The sequence below is a fragment of the Amblyraja radiata genome, chromosome 9 (genome assembly GCF_010909765.2).
Source record: "Amblyraja radiata isolate CabotCenter1 chromosome 9, sAmbRad1.1.pri, whole genome shotgun sequence".
Lineage (NCBI taxonomy): Eukaryota > Metazoa > Chordata > Chondrichthyes > Rajiformes > Rajidae > Amblyraja > Amblyraja radiata.
The window spans coordinates 65,479,296-65,502,091 of NC_045964.1; the positions used below are offsets into that span (position 1 = coordinate 65,479,296).

At 45.8% G+C, this 22,796-nt stretch overlaps 1 protein-coding gene across 2 annotated transcripts in view; it reads right to left on the minus strand.

Annotated features, from left to right (window-relative positions):
• fbln5 (fibulin 5) overlaps positions 1–19,037 on the minus strand; it is a 73,402-nt gene extending 54,365 nt beyond the window's left edge. Inside the window, exons 1-4 of one of the 2 annotated variants that reach the window (XM_033027666.1) lie at positions 18,612–19,037; positions 8,420–8,501; positions 7,379–7,424; positions 4,262–4,537 (exon numbers count right to left, since the gene is read on the minus strand). In XM_033027666.1, coding sequence (XP_032883557.1) covers positions 4,262–4,537; positions 7,379–7,424; positions 8,420–8,500 — 403 coding nt within the window. In that variant the 5' untranslated portion in view covers position 8,501; positions 18,612–19,037. Of the gene's footprint in view, positions 1–4,261; positions 4,538–7,378; positions 7,428–8,419; positions 8,502–18,611 lie in introns of both variants that reach the window. The other variant, XM_033027665.1, reaches the window with a different exon arrangement.
• Positions 19,038–22,796: the final 3,759 nt, after the last annotated feature.

Sequence of the window (22,796 nt, forward strand, 5' to 3'; positions counted from 1 at the left end):
TCATTTCACAGTCACTAAAACATGTGGTATTGTAACTATGTACTTTTCAGAGGTGATCTACACATTTTGTTTGTTACTTGTAGGCAATTTTATATTAAAAAGTAGCTTATATCTTTTTGGTCCATTAACTCACAGGCACTTTTTAAGTGCACATTTTGATTACTTTCCATTCTACCATAGAGATATAAAGTCTATAATAGACTTTATTTATATTTCTATGATTCTACAGACCTTGGCTGGGAACCTGGGGCTCACCACAATTGTTCCCAATTGGGCCCCGCACCTCCTAAGGCCGGCCCTGAACTGGCTCAATCCTTAGTGTAAAAACTAACCAATGCCAAAGGGCCAATGTCAGTACTGACATTGACTGAGGTCTGTCGAACATGTTTGCATGTAATCAGTAAATTACAATTCTCAATAGATTTGCTCCATCAGCTGAAAGCTATTAAACTCAGTAATTTTGTTCTTTAATAGTCTACTATTACAAAGATTGGTTTGGCCAAGAAAGAGATTTAGCCCATATTGTCCATTCATCTATGGTTCTTCCTCTTTAGTCACAGCTCTTTAAATGGCTCCAATTAAATAACCTCTGCTATCTGATATGAAACACAATCTGTGATGTCAATTATTGTTTGCTTGAAAAACTATCCCCAAAAATTGGTTTACACCCCAGCGGTATGAACATTGACTTCTCTAATTTTAGATAGCCGTTGGTTTCTCCCACCTTCCCCTCCCCTTTGCCAGTTCTCCTACTGTCTCCGCCTACTTCCTTTCTTTTTCCCACCCTCGACATCAGTCTGAAGAAGGGTCTCGACCTGAAATGTCGCCAATTCCTTCTCCCCATAGACGCTGCCTCACCTGCTGAGTTTCTCCAGCATTTTATGTCTTCCATTGGTTTTAGTTTAGTTTAGTTTGTAGATACAGCGCAGACACAGTCCCTTCGGCCCACCGAGTCTGCACCGACCAGCAATCCCCGCACATTAACACTACCTTACACACACTAGCGACAATTTACATTTACACCAAGCCAATTAACCTACAAACCTACACGTCTTTGGAGCGGGGGAGGAAACCGAAGATCTTGGAGAAAACCCACGCGGTCACGGGTAGAACGTACAAACTCCGAACGGACAGCACCAGTAGTTGGGATTGAACCCGTGTCTCCAGCGCTACAAGTGCTGTAAGGTAACAACTCTACCGCTGCACCACCGTTTTCAATTTACTTTGCATGTTATCCCCTATCCAGTAGGTGTGGTTTAATTTGATGCTCTACTTTGGAATGCTCCTGTTATTCATTCACACAGCTCTATTAGATCTACATCCAATCCAACCCTTTTAAGACTGATATAGATAAAGGACACACCAATCATGGCAGCTACAGGAAGAGGATTATCACAGAGGCATAGAGAGTGTCACACAGCATGGAAACAGGCCCTTTGGCCCAACTTACCCATGCCGACCAAGATGAACCATCTACACCAGTCTCACCTGCCTGTGTTTGGGCCATTTCCCTCTAAACCTTTACAATCATTTTCCTGTCCAACTGACTTTTCAATGTTGTTATAGTACCTCCTCTGGCAGCTTATTTTCTATATACCCACCACCCTCTGTGGGGGGAAAAATCTGACCCTCAGGTTCTCATTAAATCTTTCGCCTCTCACCTAATGGGCCTGTCCCACTTAGACGGTTTATCAGCGGACTGCCGGCGACTGTCAAGTTGCCAGCTGTCGCCTGAAAAACCAGGAACGGCGACTGTCAGAGTGGAACACACATGCACGCACGCACGCACGCACGCACACACCGCAAAGGCGGGGGCCAGGGCAAGCGGGGGGAGCGCTGTCTAAAATTCACACGGTGCAAAGCCAAGGTGATACAGACTCACATCGCGATGAACAGGAAGGTTGACGCTGTGATTAAGACGGCTAGCACAGTGTACGGTAAGTCCTTTAAAAGAGGGAGATGGGGGGGGGGGGGGGGGGGAGGGAGAGGGGAGATGGAGTGGAGACAACTTTTAAGAAGCCAGCCAACTTTTAATAAGCCAGAGATACACAGCTGTGAAGTTCGGCAGACATTTAACATTACCGGTCGGTCATCCTTGGTTCTGAAAACTCGTGCTTACGTTTTTTTTCCCCAGAGCCAATGAAAATGACTGGTCAGCAAAGGCGATTAACTAAAACTACATACAACTACCTCGACTACCTAAAACTACATGGCGACCCCACTACAACTGCACCTACGACTACAGGATTGTCGATTTTCTCCATGGCGACCAATTTTTGGTCGCAGAAAAGTTTTCAACACGTTGAAAAATTTGCGGTGACCATACTGAGGCCGCGACTAGTTCCCAGAATGCGGGAACTCCTCCCGACCATGAAGGAGACTCACCAGAGACCACCAGTGAACATGTGGCGAGCGCAGTGTCTCCTGTACTCGTCTAAAAAGTCGCCTAAGTGGGACAGGCCCATTAAACCAATGGTTCTTGATTCCCCTATCCTAGATAAATGACTCTGTGCATCTACTCTATCTCTTCTCCTCATGATCTTATACATCTCTAAGCTCAGGGGTGACCGCGCTTTTGTGGTTGCAGCACCTAGACTGTGGAACGGCATCCCTCTACTCATCAAAACTGCCCCCTTCCTCCTTTAAGTCGAGGCTCAAAACCTATTTCTACTACCTAGCGTTTTTGAGGCCCTCTAAGGGGGCGCTGTAAACAGTTTATGTATGTATTGATATGTCTGTGTACCATTGTATGTAGCACGTTAGTACCTGCACTGATGTAAAGCACTTTGGTCAACGTGAGTTGTTTTTAAATGTGCTATACAAATAAAATTGACTTACTGACTGATGAGATCACCCCTCATCCTCCTGCACTGCAAGGTATAAAGTCTCAAATACAATGCTCTAACTTTCCCTATAGCTCAGGGCCTCATGTCCTGGCAACATAAATCTTCTCTGCACGCTTAAAGAGCTTAGCAACATCTTTCCTAGATCAGGGTGACCAAATCTCAACACAATGTGGCCTCACCAATGTCTTGTACAACTGTACCATAACATGCCAACCTCAATATTCAATACCCTGACTGACGAAGGCCAATGTGCCGAAAGCCTCCATGACCACCCTATCTACCTGTGAATCCACTTTCAAGGAACTGTGTACCTGCACTCCGGGATCCCTCTGCCCTACAACACTTCCCAGAGCCCTATCATTCACCGTGAAATGGGCATGGACCCAAAGTACATTCACCTCAGGGGTGGGAATGTTAATTGTACTATCCCACTAGCCTGACACACCAGAGCCATTTGGCTATGCTGAATACACAAAAACATGCTTTGACAGAAATTATCGGAAAACATTCATTTGTGGAACAAGCCCCATTAAATTTGGTTTAATTCCAACTGCACCAACCCTTATGTGTAAGAAAGAACTGTAGATGCTGGTTTAAATCGAAGGGAGACACAAAATGCTGGTGTAACTCAGCGGGTGAGGCAGCATCTCTGGAGAGAAGGAATGGGCAACGAGAAACGTCGCCCATTTCTTCTCTCCAGAGATGCTGCCTCACCCGCTGAGTTACTCCAGCACTGTGTGTGCACCTACCCTGATGTGCATTGTATCTCACTGTATCCATTCTCATCCATCCCCTGATGAATTTCATTGGGCTTTTCCTTATAACCTCTTTCCATGCCCACCCTATGACAAAAGACTTAGCCCTTTTCCTCAGAATTTTCTCGATTTAACCTGCACCGTCTAATTCTGAGACACATTCCATCCGGCTTTGTTCATCTCCTTCATCATCCAGGAAGCTTTGTTCATCTATGAAGTCTTGAAATTAGACTCTCACTCTTATCCATTAGGATGTTGTACAAGTACCAGATTTTGTGTCATGACGAAAAGCTTACACTCTGAAAATACAATATATGGAAATAGGGCATTCAGCCCATCACACCCATGCCAGATAAAAATGGACTGCTCCTCTCTATCTTGCTCTAGGTCCATATGCTTTCCGAGGATTGACTTAGATTGACTTAGATATAAAGTCATCGTGAGAAAACGGCTGCAAATCCAGAACAACAGTTTCTTCAGGTGAAAAAGCATGATAAGGTGCAATCCAATGAACAAGCTTTTTGTCATTGAGATTTTAATCATATTGTTTTCAGTGTACTATGTTCTGTTGTGCAGCAGTAAGTAAGAATGTCATTGTTCTATCTGGGACATATGACAATAAAACGCTCTTGATGCTTGATAATTAAAATGGCCACTTACCTGCACAATTGTTGTTGCTATCCACAGTGTAACCAAAACGGCAGATCAGGGATCTCGATGGAATAGGATATCTGGGAATGGAGGCCGGCTGGTAGACAGAGGGACTTGCCATCTCCGAATATCCCGATTGGGAAGACACTGGGTAGGTTGGGTTGGATGGTCCATTTGGTACTAGGAGTGACGCAGTCCTTGGCAAGCACAGGTATCCGCCATTGTGGTTAATGCACCTCATGTCCCCTTTGCAGGCATCTCGGATAGTTCGGCACTCATTGATATCTGTGAAAGGGCAGCAAGAATAAATGACTGAGAGCCCGCGATTGTTTAACAGAGGTATATTTAATGTTTTCCTCCCTTCTGCTCCCCTTCGTAAAAATATACTTTGCGGCTCATTTAGTAGCATTCTGGGCTCGGGGTCAGAAAGATGTAAGTCTATGCACAAGAAAATAGGAGCAACAGTAGGTCCAATGGGGATGGGGAGAAGGCAGGAGAATAGGGTTAAGAAGGGTGGATAGATTAGCCATAATTAAATGGCAGCGTAGACTTGATGGGGGGCTATTTCTGCTCCTATCACATGAACTTATGAAGGTCACCATATCCCTCCAGCCTACTCCCCCATTCAATATGATCAGGACTGATCTGCATTGGCCTCTTCTTTGATTGATTGAAAGGTATAGCATGGTAACAGGCCCTTCGGCCCACCGCATTCATGCTAACCATCGATCATCCATTCGCACTAGTCCAATCTTACCCCACTCCCTACATACTAGGGGCAATTTACATATTAAGCTACAAACCTTGCACGCCTTTGGGATATGGGAGAAAACTGGAGTACCCAGAGGAACCCCGAGGTCAGGATCAAACCCGAAACTCTGACACGGTGAGGTAGCAACTCTATCGGCTGCCTCAATTTCACAACCTTTATCTACTCTCACCGTAAATGTTTCTTAAATATTTCCAATGATCTACCTAAACCTAAGCACAAACATCTAGCAAACATCTATATTACTAAAAGTAAGATCTTGACCACTTCCTGTTTTTCTGTTTCATGGTTTTTGAAAAAACGCTGCCACTTACGGCTGTGATTTTTGGCCATCTTACTCAGAGTCCCCCTCCGCTGCGCAGGACTAGAGGATTTTTCCCATAGATGAAAAATAAATGAGTTATTAATGTTTTAAAAATGTTGACATTCTCTCTGCTGCCCCTGCTGGTGGGAGGGGGGGGGGAATGACTACAAAACCAGGAAGTGTTGTGCCTCACTCAGTTTCTGTAAGATGGAGGAAGCAAGAGGGTCATGTCTCTCTGAGCTGTGAATAACACTGAACACATGTCTACTCAACTGTGAGTGCCCTTAATGTGGTTTGAAAATGAAAATGTGGTTGCTTTGAAATGCTGCACTGCAAATGATTGTTGGTGGTGGTAACTGCTTTGAAATGCCGCACTGCAAATGGTTGTTGGTGGTGGTAACTGCTTTGAAATGCTGCACTGCAAATGGTTGTTGTTGGCCCTGCACGCTGCTTGAAGTGGTAAGAAACTGCACTTTAGTTTGGTGGCCCTGCACCCTGCTTGAAGTGGTAGGAAACTGCACTTGAATTCGGTGGCCTTGTAACCTGCTTGAAGTGGTCGGAAACTGCACTTGAATTTGGTGGCCTTGCACCCTGCTTGAAATGGAATTTCAAGGAATAGCCATGAGTCAACTGCTCGCCCACCAGTCGTGAGTGAGCTGCCAGCACATCAGGCTTGAGTGACTGAGCTGTCACCCCAAGAATCCATTTGGCCCACAATGTCCATACTAGCCCTCTGGAAACCAGTCCCTTCTGCCCACAATACCCATACTAGCATCCCAGAAACCCCCCCCCCCCCCCCACTGGCCACCAATATTGGAATTGGTGGAGAGGTGGAATATTACTTTGGGGGACCAACAGGTCCCACTTAGGGGACCAACGGGTCCCACTTAGTCTAGTAATCTTATAGAGGTGTACAAAATCAGAAGAGGAATACATTGGGTAGTCCCTTGCCCAGAGTAGGGGAATCAACAACCAGAGGACCCAGGTTTAAGGTAAGGGGGGGAAAGATTTAATATGAACCCGAGGGGTAAAATTTTCCACACATAGGTGGTGGGTGTATGGAATGAGCTGCCGGAGGAGGTAGTTGAGGCAGGTAATATCGCAATGTTTAAGAAACATTTGGACAGGTACAGGTTTAGAGGGATATGGGCCAAATGCAGGCAGGTGGGACATGTTTGTCGGTGTGGGCAAGTTATGCCCACTATGACTCTCTATCTAGACAAACACCCCAGTGCTGGACTGAGGGGGTCAGAGTGTTAGCACTGTTGTTATCTCTCTGATGAAGCCTTCAGGTGAGGCAAATCGGGGCTCTCTGTTTCACGGCACTTTGAAGTAATAAATGTTGGATTTGCCAGTGGTGCTCGCATCTCCAATACGAAGAACAATAAACAGCAAGAAAATTACATTGCGTGTTCTGGCCACTATATCCTTTAGCTGAAATGAACAAAAACCCGATTATTTAGACATATCTTACCATTTTTTGTGGGTGCTTGCTGTCAAGAGTCAAGAGTGTTTTATTGTCATATACAAAGAGAGAGAACGGAGGGGGAGGGGTGGAGAATAAAGGGGGACATGACGCGGTGGGTGCTTGGTAACTTAGTAAGCGCCCTTTATGTGGCAACTATTTGCATACGTTGGGTATGCACGCAAAGAATTTCACTGTGACTTGTCACGTGACAATAAAGTATTCATTTATTTCTATTTCCAGATAGAACAATGACACTGTAATTCCACTTCCCTCCGTTAGACCTGTGTCTATTCATTGGGTCAAAATGCAGCGTATCGTGTACCGAAGGGGATGAGAGGGATGCTACATAAATGCGGATCTTTCCTCACTTAAGCAATGACACAACTCTTGGTAAAACAGGCAACCAACGATCTGCTGGAGGAACCCTTTGGGTCGTAGTATCTCTAGTGGGGAAGGGGGAAGAAAAAATTGTCTACGATTCAGTTTGACGTCCCAATGCAGGGTCCAAAACCTCGGCGGATCCTCTTGTGGTGAGGAAGCCTGTGTGAAGATGCTACATAGACTAGCAAAGTAACCATCCCTCACCTCTGCATTGTCCCGACAAACGGTCTAGACGATAGCCATCGGAGCACTGCTGGAAACGAAAAGACAAAACAATCTCTTCATTAAACACAAAGGGCAGAGTCCACATACAGGATCTCACTTGCATGTGTCTTATATTGAATCAAGCGCATGTCCCCAAGCAAACTCCCCATTTCCTGTGTATGTTTCAATATTTGTGAAAATAAAACACTGTTGAAATTCAGTCTACACATATTACACATGCGGGCACCACCACGTTTTGGCGCCATTAATCAAAGCCCAAAATCCGGTTGGCCCGTGTGCTCGATGTACTGGAGCAGTTCCCACAAACCAGCATCCCTTTCTTGTGCAAAATACTGTCATTCAGGTGTTTAGTTTGGTTTGGCTTTGTTTATTATTGTCACATGTTCTGAGATACAATGACAAGCTTTTTTGTTGCATGCTATCCAGCCAGAAAATGGAAAGACTATACATGATTACAATCAAGCCATCCAGAGTGCACAGATACAGGATAAAGGATATATCATTCAGTGCAAGATACAGTCCAGCAAAGTTCGATTAAGGATAAATGAGAGTCTCCAATGAGGTACAGTAGATGGGAGGTCAGGGCCGGTCTCTAGTTGATAATAGAATGGTTCAGTTGCCTGGTAACAGCTGGGAAGCAACTCTAGGTCTGCACTATCAAACTTCTGCCTTCTTTACTCATCTCTGTGTAGATGCACAGAGTCTCTTGCCCAGAGTAGGTGAATCGAGGACCATAGGTTTAAGGTGGAGGGGGAAAGATTTAATAGGAACCTGAGGGGTAACTTCTTCACACAAAGGGTGGTGGGCGTATGGAACAAGCTGCCAGAAGAAGGAGTTGAGGCTGGGACTATCCCAACATTTAAGAAGCAGTTAGACAGGTACATGGATGGGGCAGGATTGGAGGGATATGGACCAAACACGGGCAGGTGGGACTAGTGTAGGTGGGACATGTTGGTCGGTGTGGGCAAGTTGGGCTGAAGGGCCTATTTCCACACTGTATCACTCTATGACTCGAATTACCGTAATTGACACTGCAGAATCCACCTCCTGTGCCAACCCGGCTCTGATCCACACCACTGCCAGTGCTAATGCCGCCAGCATCCTGCAACATAATCAACACACGGAAAATTAAAAGAAGTCTGCGATAACCCAGCCATGCTCACTCACACACACATTTCCACTAACTCACCGTGATCCCACCCCACCCCACACCGGAAAAGCACAATTCCACCCAGAAAAAAAATGTTTTCGCTAAGGGGCGTCACGAGGGCGCAGCGCTAGAGTTTCTCCCTGACAGTGCCAGGGACCCGGGTTCAATCCTGACCACCTGAGTTGATGACCTTCCAGCAGCACTCGATGTCAGTCTCTGAAAGCGTCCCTGGGGGAGGGACACTTTGGGGGAGTTGCGAGGGGACTAACCCATAGCAGGATTCCTACCCTCTCTGACCTGCTCTTGTGTACAAGTTGTGCGTATGGCTAGCCCAGTTCAGATTCTGGTCAATGGTAACGCCCAGGTTAATTCATTAATAATAATGCCTCAGAAAGTCACGGAGGTTATGGTTGGATTTTCTCATGTTATTTCCCTCACACTTAGTTCCATTTAGGGCGGTACGGTGGTGTAGTGGTAGGGTTGCTGCCTTACAACGGGTTCGATGCTAACTACCGGTGCTGTCTGTACGGAGTTTGCAGGTTCTCCCCGTGACCTGTGTGGGCTCGACTCCCACAGTCCAAAGACGTACAGGTTTGTAGGTTAATTGGCTTCTGTAAATTTGTAAATTGTCCCGAGTGTGTGTAGGATAGTGTTTGTGTATGGGGCACGGACTTGGTGGGCCAAAACTTGGTGGGTGGAAACTTGGTTTCTGCACTGTATCTCTAAAGTAAACAAAAACTAATCATTGACATTCTAACATCCATCACCCTCATAAGCCACAGGTTCTTGGCTATTGCACCACTGCGAAAAACAAGACGTCTTCCTTGTACCTCTTGCCCAAAACCTTCAATTTTAGTTTAGTTTAGAGATACAGTGTGAATACAGGCCCTTCGGCCCATCAAGTCCCCGCCGACCAGTGACCCCCGCACTATCCTACACACTAGGGACAATTTACAATCTTTACCGAAGGCAACTAACCTACAAACCTTGGGGAAAATCCAAGTTGTCATGGGGTGAATGTGCAAACTCCGTACAGACAGCACCTGTAGTCAGGATCGAACCCGTGATTCTGGAGCTGCAAGGCAGCAGCTCTACCGCTGCACCAACTTGCCGCCAATTCACGTCCCATAGTCCTTGAACTCTTAGATAATAGGGTCATCCTTGCTTTGTGCATTGTGACAGTTCTCTCACAGTGCCCCTGTATGTTTAGTACCCACCGGTAAAGGGCCTGTCCCACGAGCATGCGACTGCATGCGGCAAGCGCGACCAAACTGGAAGCGGGGGCCGCGCGGAGGTCAAGTGATCCCCGTACAGGGCCTGTCCCACCAGCATGCGACTGCATGCGGTGAGCGCGACCAAACCGGAAGCGGGGGCCACGCGGAGGTTGAGTGATCCCGTACGAGTTGACGTGAAGTTCGAGCGAAGTCCGCTTGATGTACGGTGTCAAGACGCTGCATATGGCGTCGAGACGCTGCGCACGCCCGTCGAGGCGCTGCGTACGGCCTCAATGCGGCTGCGGGCCGGCAGGCCGTTGCCGCACGGAATCTTTGAACAGTGTCAGTTTTTCGGAGCCCCGCGCGATGTCGGGACCAGCTCCGCACAACTCCATACGGCTCCGGCGATCGAAGTGGGACCGGCCCCGCGAGGCCGTACGGCTCAAGCGACCACGTTAGGTCGCACTTGCCGCATGCAGTCGCATGCTCGTGGGACAGGCCCTTTACACAAGGATATAACATTTGATTGTGCAACAGAAATGTAAAATAATTGTGTCGATGTATTCGACTATTCCAGATTTTATGTTGAGTCCCAGGAGAAGGCAGCTGGGATTGTTTAGCCCCAGTAATTTAGTCTAAAATGCTGCCTTGGGTGATTCAATAAAATTTATTACATCTCTTCTCTCCCACAGAGACTTAATTAAACATGTGGACCATTGTAGTTTGCAGTGGCCAGCAGACTGCCGGGATCTGAATGTTTTTATTGAAATTTAGGTTGCCTGAACTAGATGCTAGGTCGCGTCTCAGCGCAGCCCACCTTATTCCTGACATCATGATCCAATCAAAATTTCACAAAGTTGTGAGGCTAAACAAGAGGCTCAAAGATACGTTCATAAGTGATAGGAGTGGAATTAGGCCATTCAGCCCATCATGTCTACTCCCCCATTCAATCATGACTGATTTATCTCTCCCTCCTAACCCCATTCTCCTGCCTTCTCCCCTTAATCCCTGACACCCGTACTAATCAAGAGGTAGAGTTTATGTTTGTATTGTTTGTATTTACTGCAGTGCATCTTTTCCCGATTGCCCAGAGGAATCCTGGGACTGTGGATTCCACCCAGGCCAGAAGACAAAGGTGTTTTTATGCCTTCACTTTTTATATTCAAGATCCTTATCACATACCATCATACAGTCATAGAGTTAAAAGCACGGAAACGGGCCCTTCGTCCCAACTCATCCATATCAACCAAGATGCCCTATCTTAGCTAGTCCCATTCGCTTGCGTTTGGCCCATATCCCTCTAAACCTTTCCAATCCGTTTACAAATCCAAAATTATGTGACATGCTGTTATAGTGCCTGCCTCAACCACTTCCTCTGGCAGCTCCTTCCATATAATTCATCACCCTCTGAATGAAAAAGATGTCCCTCAGGTACTTATTAAATCTATTAATTATATACTTTCCTCATTGTAAATGAATATTGCAATGCATTAAATATTATGTAAGAGAATGGCACTGGACCCAAGGAGTTCATGCCGAATTTCAATGCTCCATTTGTGTGTCCTATTGTCGTTCCTCATTGAAATCTATCAGTGTAGCCCTCCACTCTTTTCACCATCATCTGGTTGTCCAGTCTTCCCTTAAATGCATTTGTAGCATTAATTGCAATCATTCCCCACAACAGCAGATTCCGATTCTTTGCATTAAGTGTTTACTTCATTCCTTTTTGGAAATTCCTGATAATTATCCTGTAGAACATGAAACAGTACAGCACAAGAACAGGCCCTTCGGCCCACAATGTTTCTGCCGCTAATGATGCCAAGACCTTCTCTTATCTACCTGCACATAATCCATATTACTGCACTATATTGATGAATTATATTAATGCTCTCCTCCATCGCCATCCAGTTTTACCCAGACTACGGGAATCAAGAACCAGAGGACCTAGGTTTAAGGTGAGATGTGAAAGATTTAATAGGAACCCGAGGGGCAACTTACTCACGCAGAGAGTGGTGGGTGAAAACGCACACCTTCAGATTCAGGGACAGTTTCTTCCCAGCTGTTATCAGGCAACTGAACCATCCTACCAACAACCAGAGAGCAGTCCTGAATGACTATCTACCTCATCGGGGACCCTCGGACTATCTTTGATCGTACTTCACTGGCTTTACCTTGCACAAAACATTATTTCCCATATCGTGTATCTGTACACTGCGAATGGTTCGATTGTAATCATGTATTGTCTTTCCGCTAGCTGGTTAGCATGCAACGAAAGCTTTTCACTGTCCCTCGGAACACGTGACAATAAACTAAACTGCTATGGAACGAGCTGTCAGAGGAGGTAATTGAGGTGGGGACTATAACAACATTTAAAAGATATTTGAACAGTACATTGATAGGAATACTTTCAAGAGAGAGCTTGATAGGGCTCTTACAGATAGTGGAGTCAGGGGATATGGGAAGAAGGCAGGAACGGGGTACTGATTGTGGATGATCAGCCATGATCACATTGAATGGCGGTGCTGGCTCAAAGGGCTGAATGGCCTACTCTTGCACCTATTGTCTATTGAAACAATTAGAGATATGGGCCAAACGCGGGCACATGGGAGTAGTGTATATTTGGGGCATTTTGGTCGGCATGGACAAGTTGAGCTGAAGGGCCTGTCTCCATGCTGCATGACTCGAGGACTCTAAGAAAATATAGTCAGTCAACTCATCTTTTCTTGTGTGTGTACTTTCGCATCTCTGGCATCTTCCTTGTGCTCCTTCCCTTCCCTCTGCCCAGAACTACTTGCTGTGCCCTGAGTGTGAGCCAAGGAAGATTCCACATTTAGCGTAACCTTCTAACTATTCAATCCCATCCCTTTAGAAACATAAACTATTACTTGTTTTGCTTTCTTTATGACATTACTAACCTTGAGTAACTTGTGTATCTGCATTGTGAGGTTTGTTTTGTTCTTCATGGGCGGCACGGTGGCGTAGCAGTAGTGTTGCTGCCTTACAGCGCCGGAGACCCGGGTTTGATCCTGACTACAGATGCTGTCTGTATGAAGTCTGCACGTTCTCCCCATGGGTTTTCCCCCCACACTCCAAAGGTTTGCAGGTTAATTGGCTTGGTATAAATGTAAATTGTCCCTAGAGTAGGATAGTGTTAATGTGCTGGGATCGCTGGTCGGCATGGACTCAGTGGGCCGAAGGGCCTGCTTCCACGCTGTTTCTAAACTAAACTAAATAAACTTGCTCACATAGTTCCTACAGTATATACAGTAGTCGATCACATCCTGATTCTTCATAAAATACACACTCCCTGCCATTTCTCTCTGTTGAACTGTATGTGTTAATTACTTTCTCATTCTGCAGGGCTATTAATGCCCCCCGGTTAGTTATTGCAGTCTTCTTCAGCATTGATCATTCTTCCACCCACCACTTGCAAACTTCGACATAGAAAGACCATATCATTAAATGCTTAAGAATAGAGCACCCACTGTTAAAGGAAGTTTGAAGAGCATTGATCCTTGTGAAACATACAACCTACTCACTGAGTAGAAACCCTTTACACCGACTATCTGCTTTCTGTCCCAAAGCCAACAAGTAATTTATTCTAAGGTACACAAAAATGTTGGAGAAACTCAGCGGGTGCAGCAGCATTTATGGAGCGAAGGAAATAGGCAACGTTTCGGGCCGAAACCCTTCTTCCTTATAGAAGAAAGTAATTTATTCTGCTACTTGTTGCCTGACTCTGGTTTTCCTGCGTTATGCATTTGATCATTATGGGATTCAATAATGAAAATCCAGATATATTTCACCGACTGCATTATCAAAATGTGGTCAGTCCAGGACAGATTGTTGATGATGCTTCCACCTCGAAACTTGCTCTCGCCCATCTCCACTTCAGCACCATTGAGTAAAACTGGAAACGAGTGTTAAAGCAAATATCTGTACTTGTGTATGTACTTAAAGAGCCGTGACCTTGATTTATAAGATTGGATGACAATGGGTAATTTTTCTTTGACTGGTTGAATGGCAATATCTGGCTAAAATATGATTTGATTCCATGATGGAAATCCATTCACAATCGATATCTGGGGAGTTACAGGAGCTTTTCAAAGTGTTTGTAATTTTGGTTGAAATTGTACAAGTCTTGTTCACATTCTGTTATCCTAGGATAGATTGCTGACAGTGCCAGAGGAATGGTCCTGGTTACTCCTCACTGGACAAACAGCATCAGCAGCAAACGTGAAGGGTTGTTTCAGGAAACCACACTTGGTCCTTCAATGAGATGTTGAAGGAAGAGAGCTTCTGCTTAGTAACAAGAGGCCAACAAGCCAAGATGAGGTCTGGGCGGCTTTTTCAACAGACAAATCCAAGCTGAATCTATTAGAGCTTCTACAGGCATGGTGGCGTAACAGTAAAGTTGTTGCCTTACAGCACCAGAGACCGGGGATCGATCCCGATTACGGGTGCTGTCTGCGTGGAATTTGTATGTTTTCCCTGTGACCGCGCGGATTTTCTCCGGGTGCTCCGGTTTCCTCCCACGCTCCAAAGACGTACAGGTTAATTGACATCCATAAATTGTAAATTGTCCCTAGTGTGACGGATAGTGCTGGTGTACGGCGGGTTGAAGGGTCTGTTTCCATGCTGTATCTCTGAAATAAAGTGTCTGCTTCTATTGCGCTTATGTAAGTGCGGAGGGAATTGCCTTGTTCCACGGTACAGCTTCTGTGCCCATTCCATAATCATAGAATATAGAGATTTGTTAACAAAATGGTCATTTAAAATAGGAAGTGTGTGAATAAACATAACTGGAATCTCTCACAGCTCATTTATACCAGAGATAGTGCAAGAGAAATTCTAAATAACTCATACTTCTACGATTTATAAAACAGTCAGCAAGGTGATTAGGTGGGTTCAGTTATGGGCCTGTCCCCCTTAGGTGACTTTTCAGGTGACTGCCGGCGACTGTCAAGAACACACGAACACACACGCCGCTTCCTTCACCAGCCTGTTATGCAGGCGGGAACAAGGCAAGCGGGGGATCGCTGTCTGAGTGAAATTCACACGGTGCAAAGCCAAGGTGATACAGACACACACCAGGATGAACAGGAAGGTTGGCGCTGTAATTAAGACAGCTAAAGCACAGTGTACAGTAAAGGGGCTGTCCCACGGGCATGCTACTCCATGCGGCAAGCGCGACCTAACGTGGTCGCTTGAGCCGTACGGCCTCACGGGGCCAGTCCCACTTCGATAGCCGCAGCCGTATGGAGTTGTGCGGAGCTGGTCCCGACATCGCGCGGGATTCCGAAAAACAGACCGTGTTCAAAAATTCCACGCGGCAACGGCCTGCCGGCCCGCAGCTGCCTCGACGGGCGTGCGCAGCGTCTTGACGCCGTACGCAGCGTCTTGACGCCATATGTCACGCGCGAACTTCGCTCGAACTTCACGTCACTCACTCAACCTCCGGGCGGGCCCCGCTTCCGGTTTGGTCGCGCTCGCCGCATGCAGGCCCTATACGGGGATCACTCGACCTCCGCGCGGCCCCCGCTTCCGGTCAGCACTGGCTACAACCTACGAGAACCTACGAGAACCTTCGACCTTCTGGCAACCCACTAGGACCTCCTGGTGACCCACTTATGGCACGAGAATTCTCGCTACTCTCCATGGCGGCTTACTTCTGGTCGCCGTTAATTTTTCAACATGTTGAAAAATTCGCGCCGACTGTAATGAGGCCGTGACTAGTTCCCAGAATGCGGGAATTCCTCACGACCATGAAGACGACTCCCCGGCAACCACCCACAAACATGTAGCGACCGCAGAGTCTCCTGCAGTCGCCTAAAAAGTGGCCTAAGTGGGACAGGCCCATTAGGACGGGAAGATTCTATTTTTTTTTATAATTTTGAGATATAGCATAGAAACAGGCTCTTTGGCCCACTATGTCCACACCGACCAGCCATCTCCCGTACACTACTACTATCATACACAATAAGAATAACTTACAGAAGTCAATTAACCTGCAAACCTGCACGTTTTTGGAATGTGAGAGGAAACCAGAGCACCCGGAGAAAACCCACTCGGTCACAGGGAGAATGTACAGACAGTAACTGTAGTCAGGATGTAACCCGGACTCTGGCGCTGTAACGCAGCAACTCTACTGCTGCGTCGCTGTTAAACTGACAATAGCCATTTAAAGAAGAAGGAAGGGGGTGGTTCCAAATTAGCATGGGTTTAGGAAAGGTAAGGTAACCCAAAGCCACTCAATGGAACAGTTGGAGGATGTCACAAAATTGATAGCTCTGATGCATCAAGGATTTAAATTGCACATCTCTCAATGTGCAGCGAGCTATCCCAAGTAGTGTGGCATCACACTTCTGCCTGTGCCAAGAAGGATACGATGACTGTTAAGGGCCTGTCCCACTTGGGCGACCTAATTGGCGAGTATAGAAGAGTTTAGCAGAGTTTGAAAAAAATGACATGTTGAAGACCTCCTTCGACTATGTTGAAGACCTCCTTCGACTATGTTGAAGACCTCCTTCGACTATGTTGAAGACTAGCTTCGACTGACTTCGGGTAAATTGGACACCGAATAGTGGAGAGTGAAGATGACCTCCTTCGATCTCCTTCGACCTCCCTTTGACCTCCCTTCGACTATGATGAAGACTATCTACGACTACCTTCAACCACCTTCGACTACCCTCGATTACCTACAACTAACATGCCGACCTACTGCGACTAAACCTACGAGTAAAAAAAGTATCAATTTTTTCCATGGCGACCTTTTTTTGCTCGCGGGCATTTTTTAACATATTGAAAAAAACGCCGCAACCTAGCTGAGGCCTCGAGTACGCAGAGACCACACTCGAGCATGAAGGACAGTTACGAAGACCTCCTACGACCTCGTGGCGGCCATGCTGCGAGTGCGAGTCGAGGGCAAACTCGCCAGAACTCGTGGATTAAGTCGCCCAAGTGGGACAGGCCCTTTAGGGTCCTACAAAATATAACAGAAGAGCTCCAAGAAAAGCCCTTGATCTAGTTCAAGCTGCTGGAGGAACCGCTGCCCATTGAATGCCGAGTATAGTTTAGTTTAGTTTAGAGATACAGCGCGGAAACAGGCCCTTCGGCCCACCTGGTCCACGCCGACCAGCGATCCCCGCATATTAACACTATCCTACACCAACAAGGGACATTTTTTACATTTACAACAAGCCAATTAACCTACAAACCTGGAGTCTTTGGAGTGTGGGAGGAAAGAGAAAACCCACGCAGGTCACGGGGAGAACGTAGAAACTCCATACTGACAAGCACCCGTAGTCGGGATTGAACCCAGGTCTCTGGCGCTGCATTCGTTGTAAGGCAGCAGCTCGGCCGCTGAGCTCCTCAAGCAGTTTCAGTAAAACACCAAGTGCTGGAGTAGCTCAGTTGGTCAGGCAGCATCTCAAGAGGATGTGAATGGACGTTTCAAGATCTTCCTTCAGATCTAAAACGTCACCTATCCATGTGCTCCATAGATGCTGCCTGACCCGCAGAGTTACTCCAGCACTTTGTGTTTCACTCAAGATTACATCATCTGCAGTTCCTTGTGTCTCCAGTAGCTGCTCGTTTTTTTTTGCTCAGGTCCCAGCATCTAGTCTCTTATGTCTCCTTGATCTAATTCATCCTGACTTCCCAAGTACAAATATAAACATTTTATTTGTTAGACTTCTTGGGGATCTCAACATATCTTCCATTCACTAATAATCTTTAATCCTATAGAAATATGAAGTTCAAATCAAACATTAACCTTGGTTAAGCGATTCATTATTCAGAATTGTCCGATTTAATGGCAAGATGTTTAACAAGGTGCGTACACGGTTAAGCAGCAGTAGAGTTGCTGCCTGACAGCGCCAGAGACCCGGGTTCAATCCTGACGACGGGTGCTGGCTGCATGGAGTTTGTACGTTCTCTCCGTGACCTGCGTGGGTTTTCCCCGGGTGCTCCGGTTTCCTCCCACACTCTAAAAGACATACAGGCTTGTAAGGTTAATTGGCTTCAGTAAAAATTGCAAATCGTCCCTAGTGTGTAGGATAGTGCTAATGTACGGGGATCGCAGGTCGGCGGGAACTCGGCGGGCCAAAAAGCCAAGATCCTCACTGTATCTCTAAACTAAACTAAACAAAGCCATTTACAATTTTTAAATAAGAGTTCCAATGATTTACGACCGCTGTATGACTAAGTCAGGCAGTGTAAGATTTACGGTCAGTTGTGCAGAATAATTTTAAATAACAAAAGCATCATAAACCTAAAGGCTTGTACGAAAGTTTCACCATATATTCTCTGATAGCTCCTGAATCTGTGACCTCTGTCTACCTGAAAGATAAAGGTTGCAGGCACCCAGAAACAACAACAACAACAACTGCAGGTGGCCTCGAAACCACACACTTTCCTCACTTGAAAACAGAACATTAATTCTTCGTCGTCACTCAGACAAAATTCTGGCACTTTCTCCACAACCGCACTGTGGCAGTAACCTCACGAGGAGGACCGCGGAGATTAAAGGTGATTTATCCTTCAGACGAAACAAAGATGCTGATCTTGTCACCAATATCCACCATCCATAATCGAGTAATACATATATATTTTGACAGCTGTCTTGTAACATGGTTTTCACCATTGAAACACTATTCAGAGTGATCCATTTGTGTTTGGCAGATGAAATAGACAAATCAGCACATCACACCCTGGTTATGCATTAATTTTTCCATCAGTGTTCAATATGTTACATTGTGTTCCACAGATCATTGAGTTTAAAATTGTGCTGTGGTAATCAGCTGAGCTTCCTGGATTTTATTGCAGCCATTACATATTAAAAACCTACCTGATCTTCTGTTGCAACTGTTGAATATTCCTGAAAAGTAGATCGAAATCCAAAGAACTGACGTTGCTTGGACAAACAGTTTGTGTTTCCCTTTTCTCTCTCTCTCTCTCTGTTAACGAGCCCCTGTCAGCTCAGCGGAGCGACGGGATTTGAACTCGAGAAAAGCAGATGGACTTCCTCCACCCCTTCCCGGTTTCTGTCCCCCAGATCTCCAGGACCCTGATCTCGAAGTGAGCGGCACCTGGCTCCGTTCGAGTCTTCTAATCCAGCGTTAAGCCAATTGAGCAAAGAATGCTAAAAATGAACACTTTGCTTTTGAAGCACGCGTAGAAATGCAAATGGGGCCTGTGTGTCGCTGGCAGCTGGTTTACATTACAGAGCACCAGTTGGCCTGGGTTCCCACAACCGGCTTGTGGATCTTGGCAGTTCAGGACTCCACACTTCGCCTCTCTGGAAAGGCTGAGACCTTCAGCATGTTTAAACTCCAGAGTTTTGATGTGTTATTGCTTTTACATGTTAGCTCATGAGACCTGAATTTGTATCAAAATAAAATTAACTGATGGAAAAACGCCAGCCCATTCTGATGTTTGCTGTGCAGACCAGTACAAAATGTAAACGGGATGAATGGAATAATTTGCGTAGCTTCTAGTGCTTACATTTATTCTATACTATGGGAATCTATACTGCGGAATCAGCGTTTTACGGCACTGGGCCGTGTACTCACTGGAGTGTAGAAGGATGAGGGGAAACCTCATTGAAACGTACCGAATAGTGAAAGGCTTGGATAGGGTGCATGTGGAAAGGATGTTTCCACAAGTGGGAAAGTCTAGGACTAGAGGTCATAGCCTCAGAATTAAAGGACGTTCTTTTAGGAAGGAGATGAGGAGAAATTTATTTAGTCAGAGGGTGGTGAATCTGTGGAATGCTTTGCCACTGAAAGCTGAAGAGGCCAAGTCAGTTGAATTTTTTTAAGGCAGAGATAGATAGATTTTTGTCTAGGACTAGAGGTCATAGCCTCAGAATTAAAGGATGTTTAGTCAGAGGGTGGTGAATCTGTGGAATTCTTTGCCACAGAAGGCTGTGGAGGCCAAGTCAATTTTTAAAGCAGAGAAGGATAGGTTTTTGAATAGTACGGGTGTCAGGGGTTATAGGGAGAAGGCAGGAGAATGGGGTTCGGAGGGAGAGGTAGATCACCAGTGAATGAATGGCGGCGTAGACTTGATGGGCCGAATAGCCTAATTCTGCTCCTATCACTTATGACCTTGGTGATAGGAGCATTTAGTGCAACAAGTGGTTGGTTGGGAGTATTGGGGGCAGGTGGTGTTGGTAGTAATTGAGTACAGTGGTTGGTGAAGACTGTCATGAACTCCACTTTACAGCATAGAAAGATGAACAGCTCTCATCAAGAACACCATAGGATTAAGGTACCTTACCATCCTTATAGCAACCAGAGTAAAATGCTACTGAACTACACTTTGTCCCTTGTCATTTCAACGGTCATAAGAATTGTGTGAAGCCTATAGCAAGCTTTGAATGTCAAGACAGTTTTGGTGTTTGTAAAATGTGTTTTTCTATTTCTTTCCACACCTACTTATTTCTGTGATCACAAGCATATTGGTATTCGGAAATGGTATAAACAATCCCACTACTTAACACATTGGCACAGACATTGTTCACAACATTACTAACATAATTCATCCACATAGTCCAGTCAGCTATTACACTGTTAATATAAGGATATTACTCTAATGCAGAGGACACTGCCACACAAAACATTCTGGCTTGGACTTGGACAATATCGCTCTCAGCACTCACCAGGAATAAAAATAAATCTCTTTTCACAACAGTTGTATAGCTATCATTGCCAATTTAGCCCATTTCCACTTATTGCATTGGCCACATTCTTACAGGTGTGAAGTGCCAATACTACTCGCTTACCCTGCAGGTGAAAAGGCAAATTGGAGGAACACCACCTCATATTTTGCTGGGGCAAAATATTGACATCTTTAACTTTAAGCAACCCTTGCTTTCCCTCTCACTCCATTTCTCCCCCATCCAAGTTCTCCGACCAGTGTGACTGTTCTGATAGAATTTTATCTTTGTATGCCTCGTTGGCACCTTCTCCTAGCTAACAATGAACCATTCTACATTTTCCCTGAACCTCGTCCCCTTTGATATCACATTTTCACACCTTACGCCTCCTTATCTTTGTGTCTCCCACTCCCCTGACTCCCCGGTCTCGACCCGAAACATCACCCATTTCTTCTATCTGGAGATCTGGAGGGGCTAGTGGAATCAAGGGATATGGGGAGAAGGCAGGCACGGGTTATTGATTGGGGACGATCTGCCGTGATCACAATGAATGGCGGTGCTGGCTGTGAAGGGCCGAACGGCCTCCTCCTGCACCTATATTCTATTCTATGCCTGTCCCCCTGAGTTTCTCCAGCATGTTGTATCTATCTTCACTGTCAGCTAATCATTTAAAGTAGGGAGACTTAGTATTTTACATTTATAATATGTAGAATCCTTCTCTTCAGTTTTTACTTGTCTTTTTGTTTTCCCCCCTTTTCCTCTTTCCATCCATTTGTTGCTATGCCCATCATATGGCAGTGAACTGTCCATTTTTTTAATGGTTGACTCGTTCAGATAGTTTGTGGCTCGATCAAAGTTCTTCAATCTAACTGGTTGAAATGGACGTGCGGCTTTAGAAGAACGAGGGGAAGTCTCATTCAAAATTACAAAATTTGCATCAATGTTGTGAGCTAAGATGCAGGGATGATGATCCACATAGTTCATAAGTGATAGGAGCAGAATTAGGCCATTCGGCCCATCAAGTCTACTTTGCCATTCAATCATGACTGATCTATCTCTCCCTCAGAACCCCATTCTCCTGCCTTCTCCCCATAACTCCTGACACTCATACTAATCAAGAATCTATCTATCTCTGCCTTCTGTGGCAATGAATTCCACAGATTCACCACATGACTGAATTATAGAGAACCAACAGGCACAGCTTGAGAATAAGTGGCAGGCCATTTAGGACAGAGAGGAAGAGAAAGTTCCTGAACTTAACAGTGATAAACCTTAGGAATTCTATACCCAGTGTGAAAAATATACATCTTCTAGATGCGCTGGGAAGCATCCTCAGTGATGTGACCTGGGGTCATCGGGTGTTTCGGGTCTCACAACATCAGACACCCTCGCCCAGGCGACCCAGCCGGGGTTGATCAGGCCCCGACTTGCGTCCCAGCAGCAGCCGCCCACGGATCAGCCCTCTAAATAACTACTCTGCAGGGGTTGGGAGACTCTAGTGTGTGGAGGGACTGGGCTCTGTGGGGTGAGTCCTGGCTGGGCTCCTCCTGCGTCTCACCAGGTTCAAGGCCTGTGCGCTGCACCTCTTCATCCTTCTCCGAGCATTTCATTCTCGCCTGATGGACTTTTAGGAATCATTTAAAACAAAGAATGATGGATTTCCCGATGTCAAAGAGATGAGAGGAAGTAGTGATCATGCTAAAATGGAGCCAAGATAATTGTAGTAGGAGTAAGCTACCTAACCCTTCAAACCAGCCCCACCATATAATATCATTATGGCTGATTTAAATCAAATTATCTTCTATGCCAGTTCCCCTGGTTCTCAATTCCTTGACCTTTCAAGTATTGATCTGCCTCCTATGTAAATCCGTCCAACAATCTAGCCTCAATAAAGCCTTTGGGTGAGAAAATTGCAAAGATTCATCAACTTCCAGGAGAAGATGGATGGGACAGGTTTAAAGGGATATGGGCCGCACGCAGGAAGTGGGACGAGTGTAGCTGAGGCATGTTGGCCGGTGTGGGCAGGCTGGGCCAAAGAGCCTGTTTCCACACCGTATAACTATGACATTCTTAGGTATTTGGAGTGTGGGAGGAAACCGGAATCGCACGCAGGTCACGGGAAGAACGTACAAACTCCATACACAGACAGCGCCTGTGGTCAGGATCGAACCCGGGTCTCTGGCGCTGAAGGGAAGCAACTCTACAGAAAAAACTGATACCCTAGGTATCAGTTTTAAATGGCTGATCCTTACCTTGAACCTTACCGTCACTTGCTGTGACTTTCCCCACTAGCGGAAATATTTGACCATCAACTGTGTCATATCCCTTTAGGATGCTTTCAGCGTTTAGTTAGAGCTCTTAAAGATAGCGGAG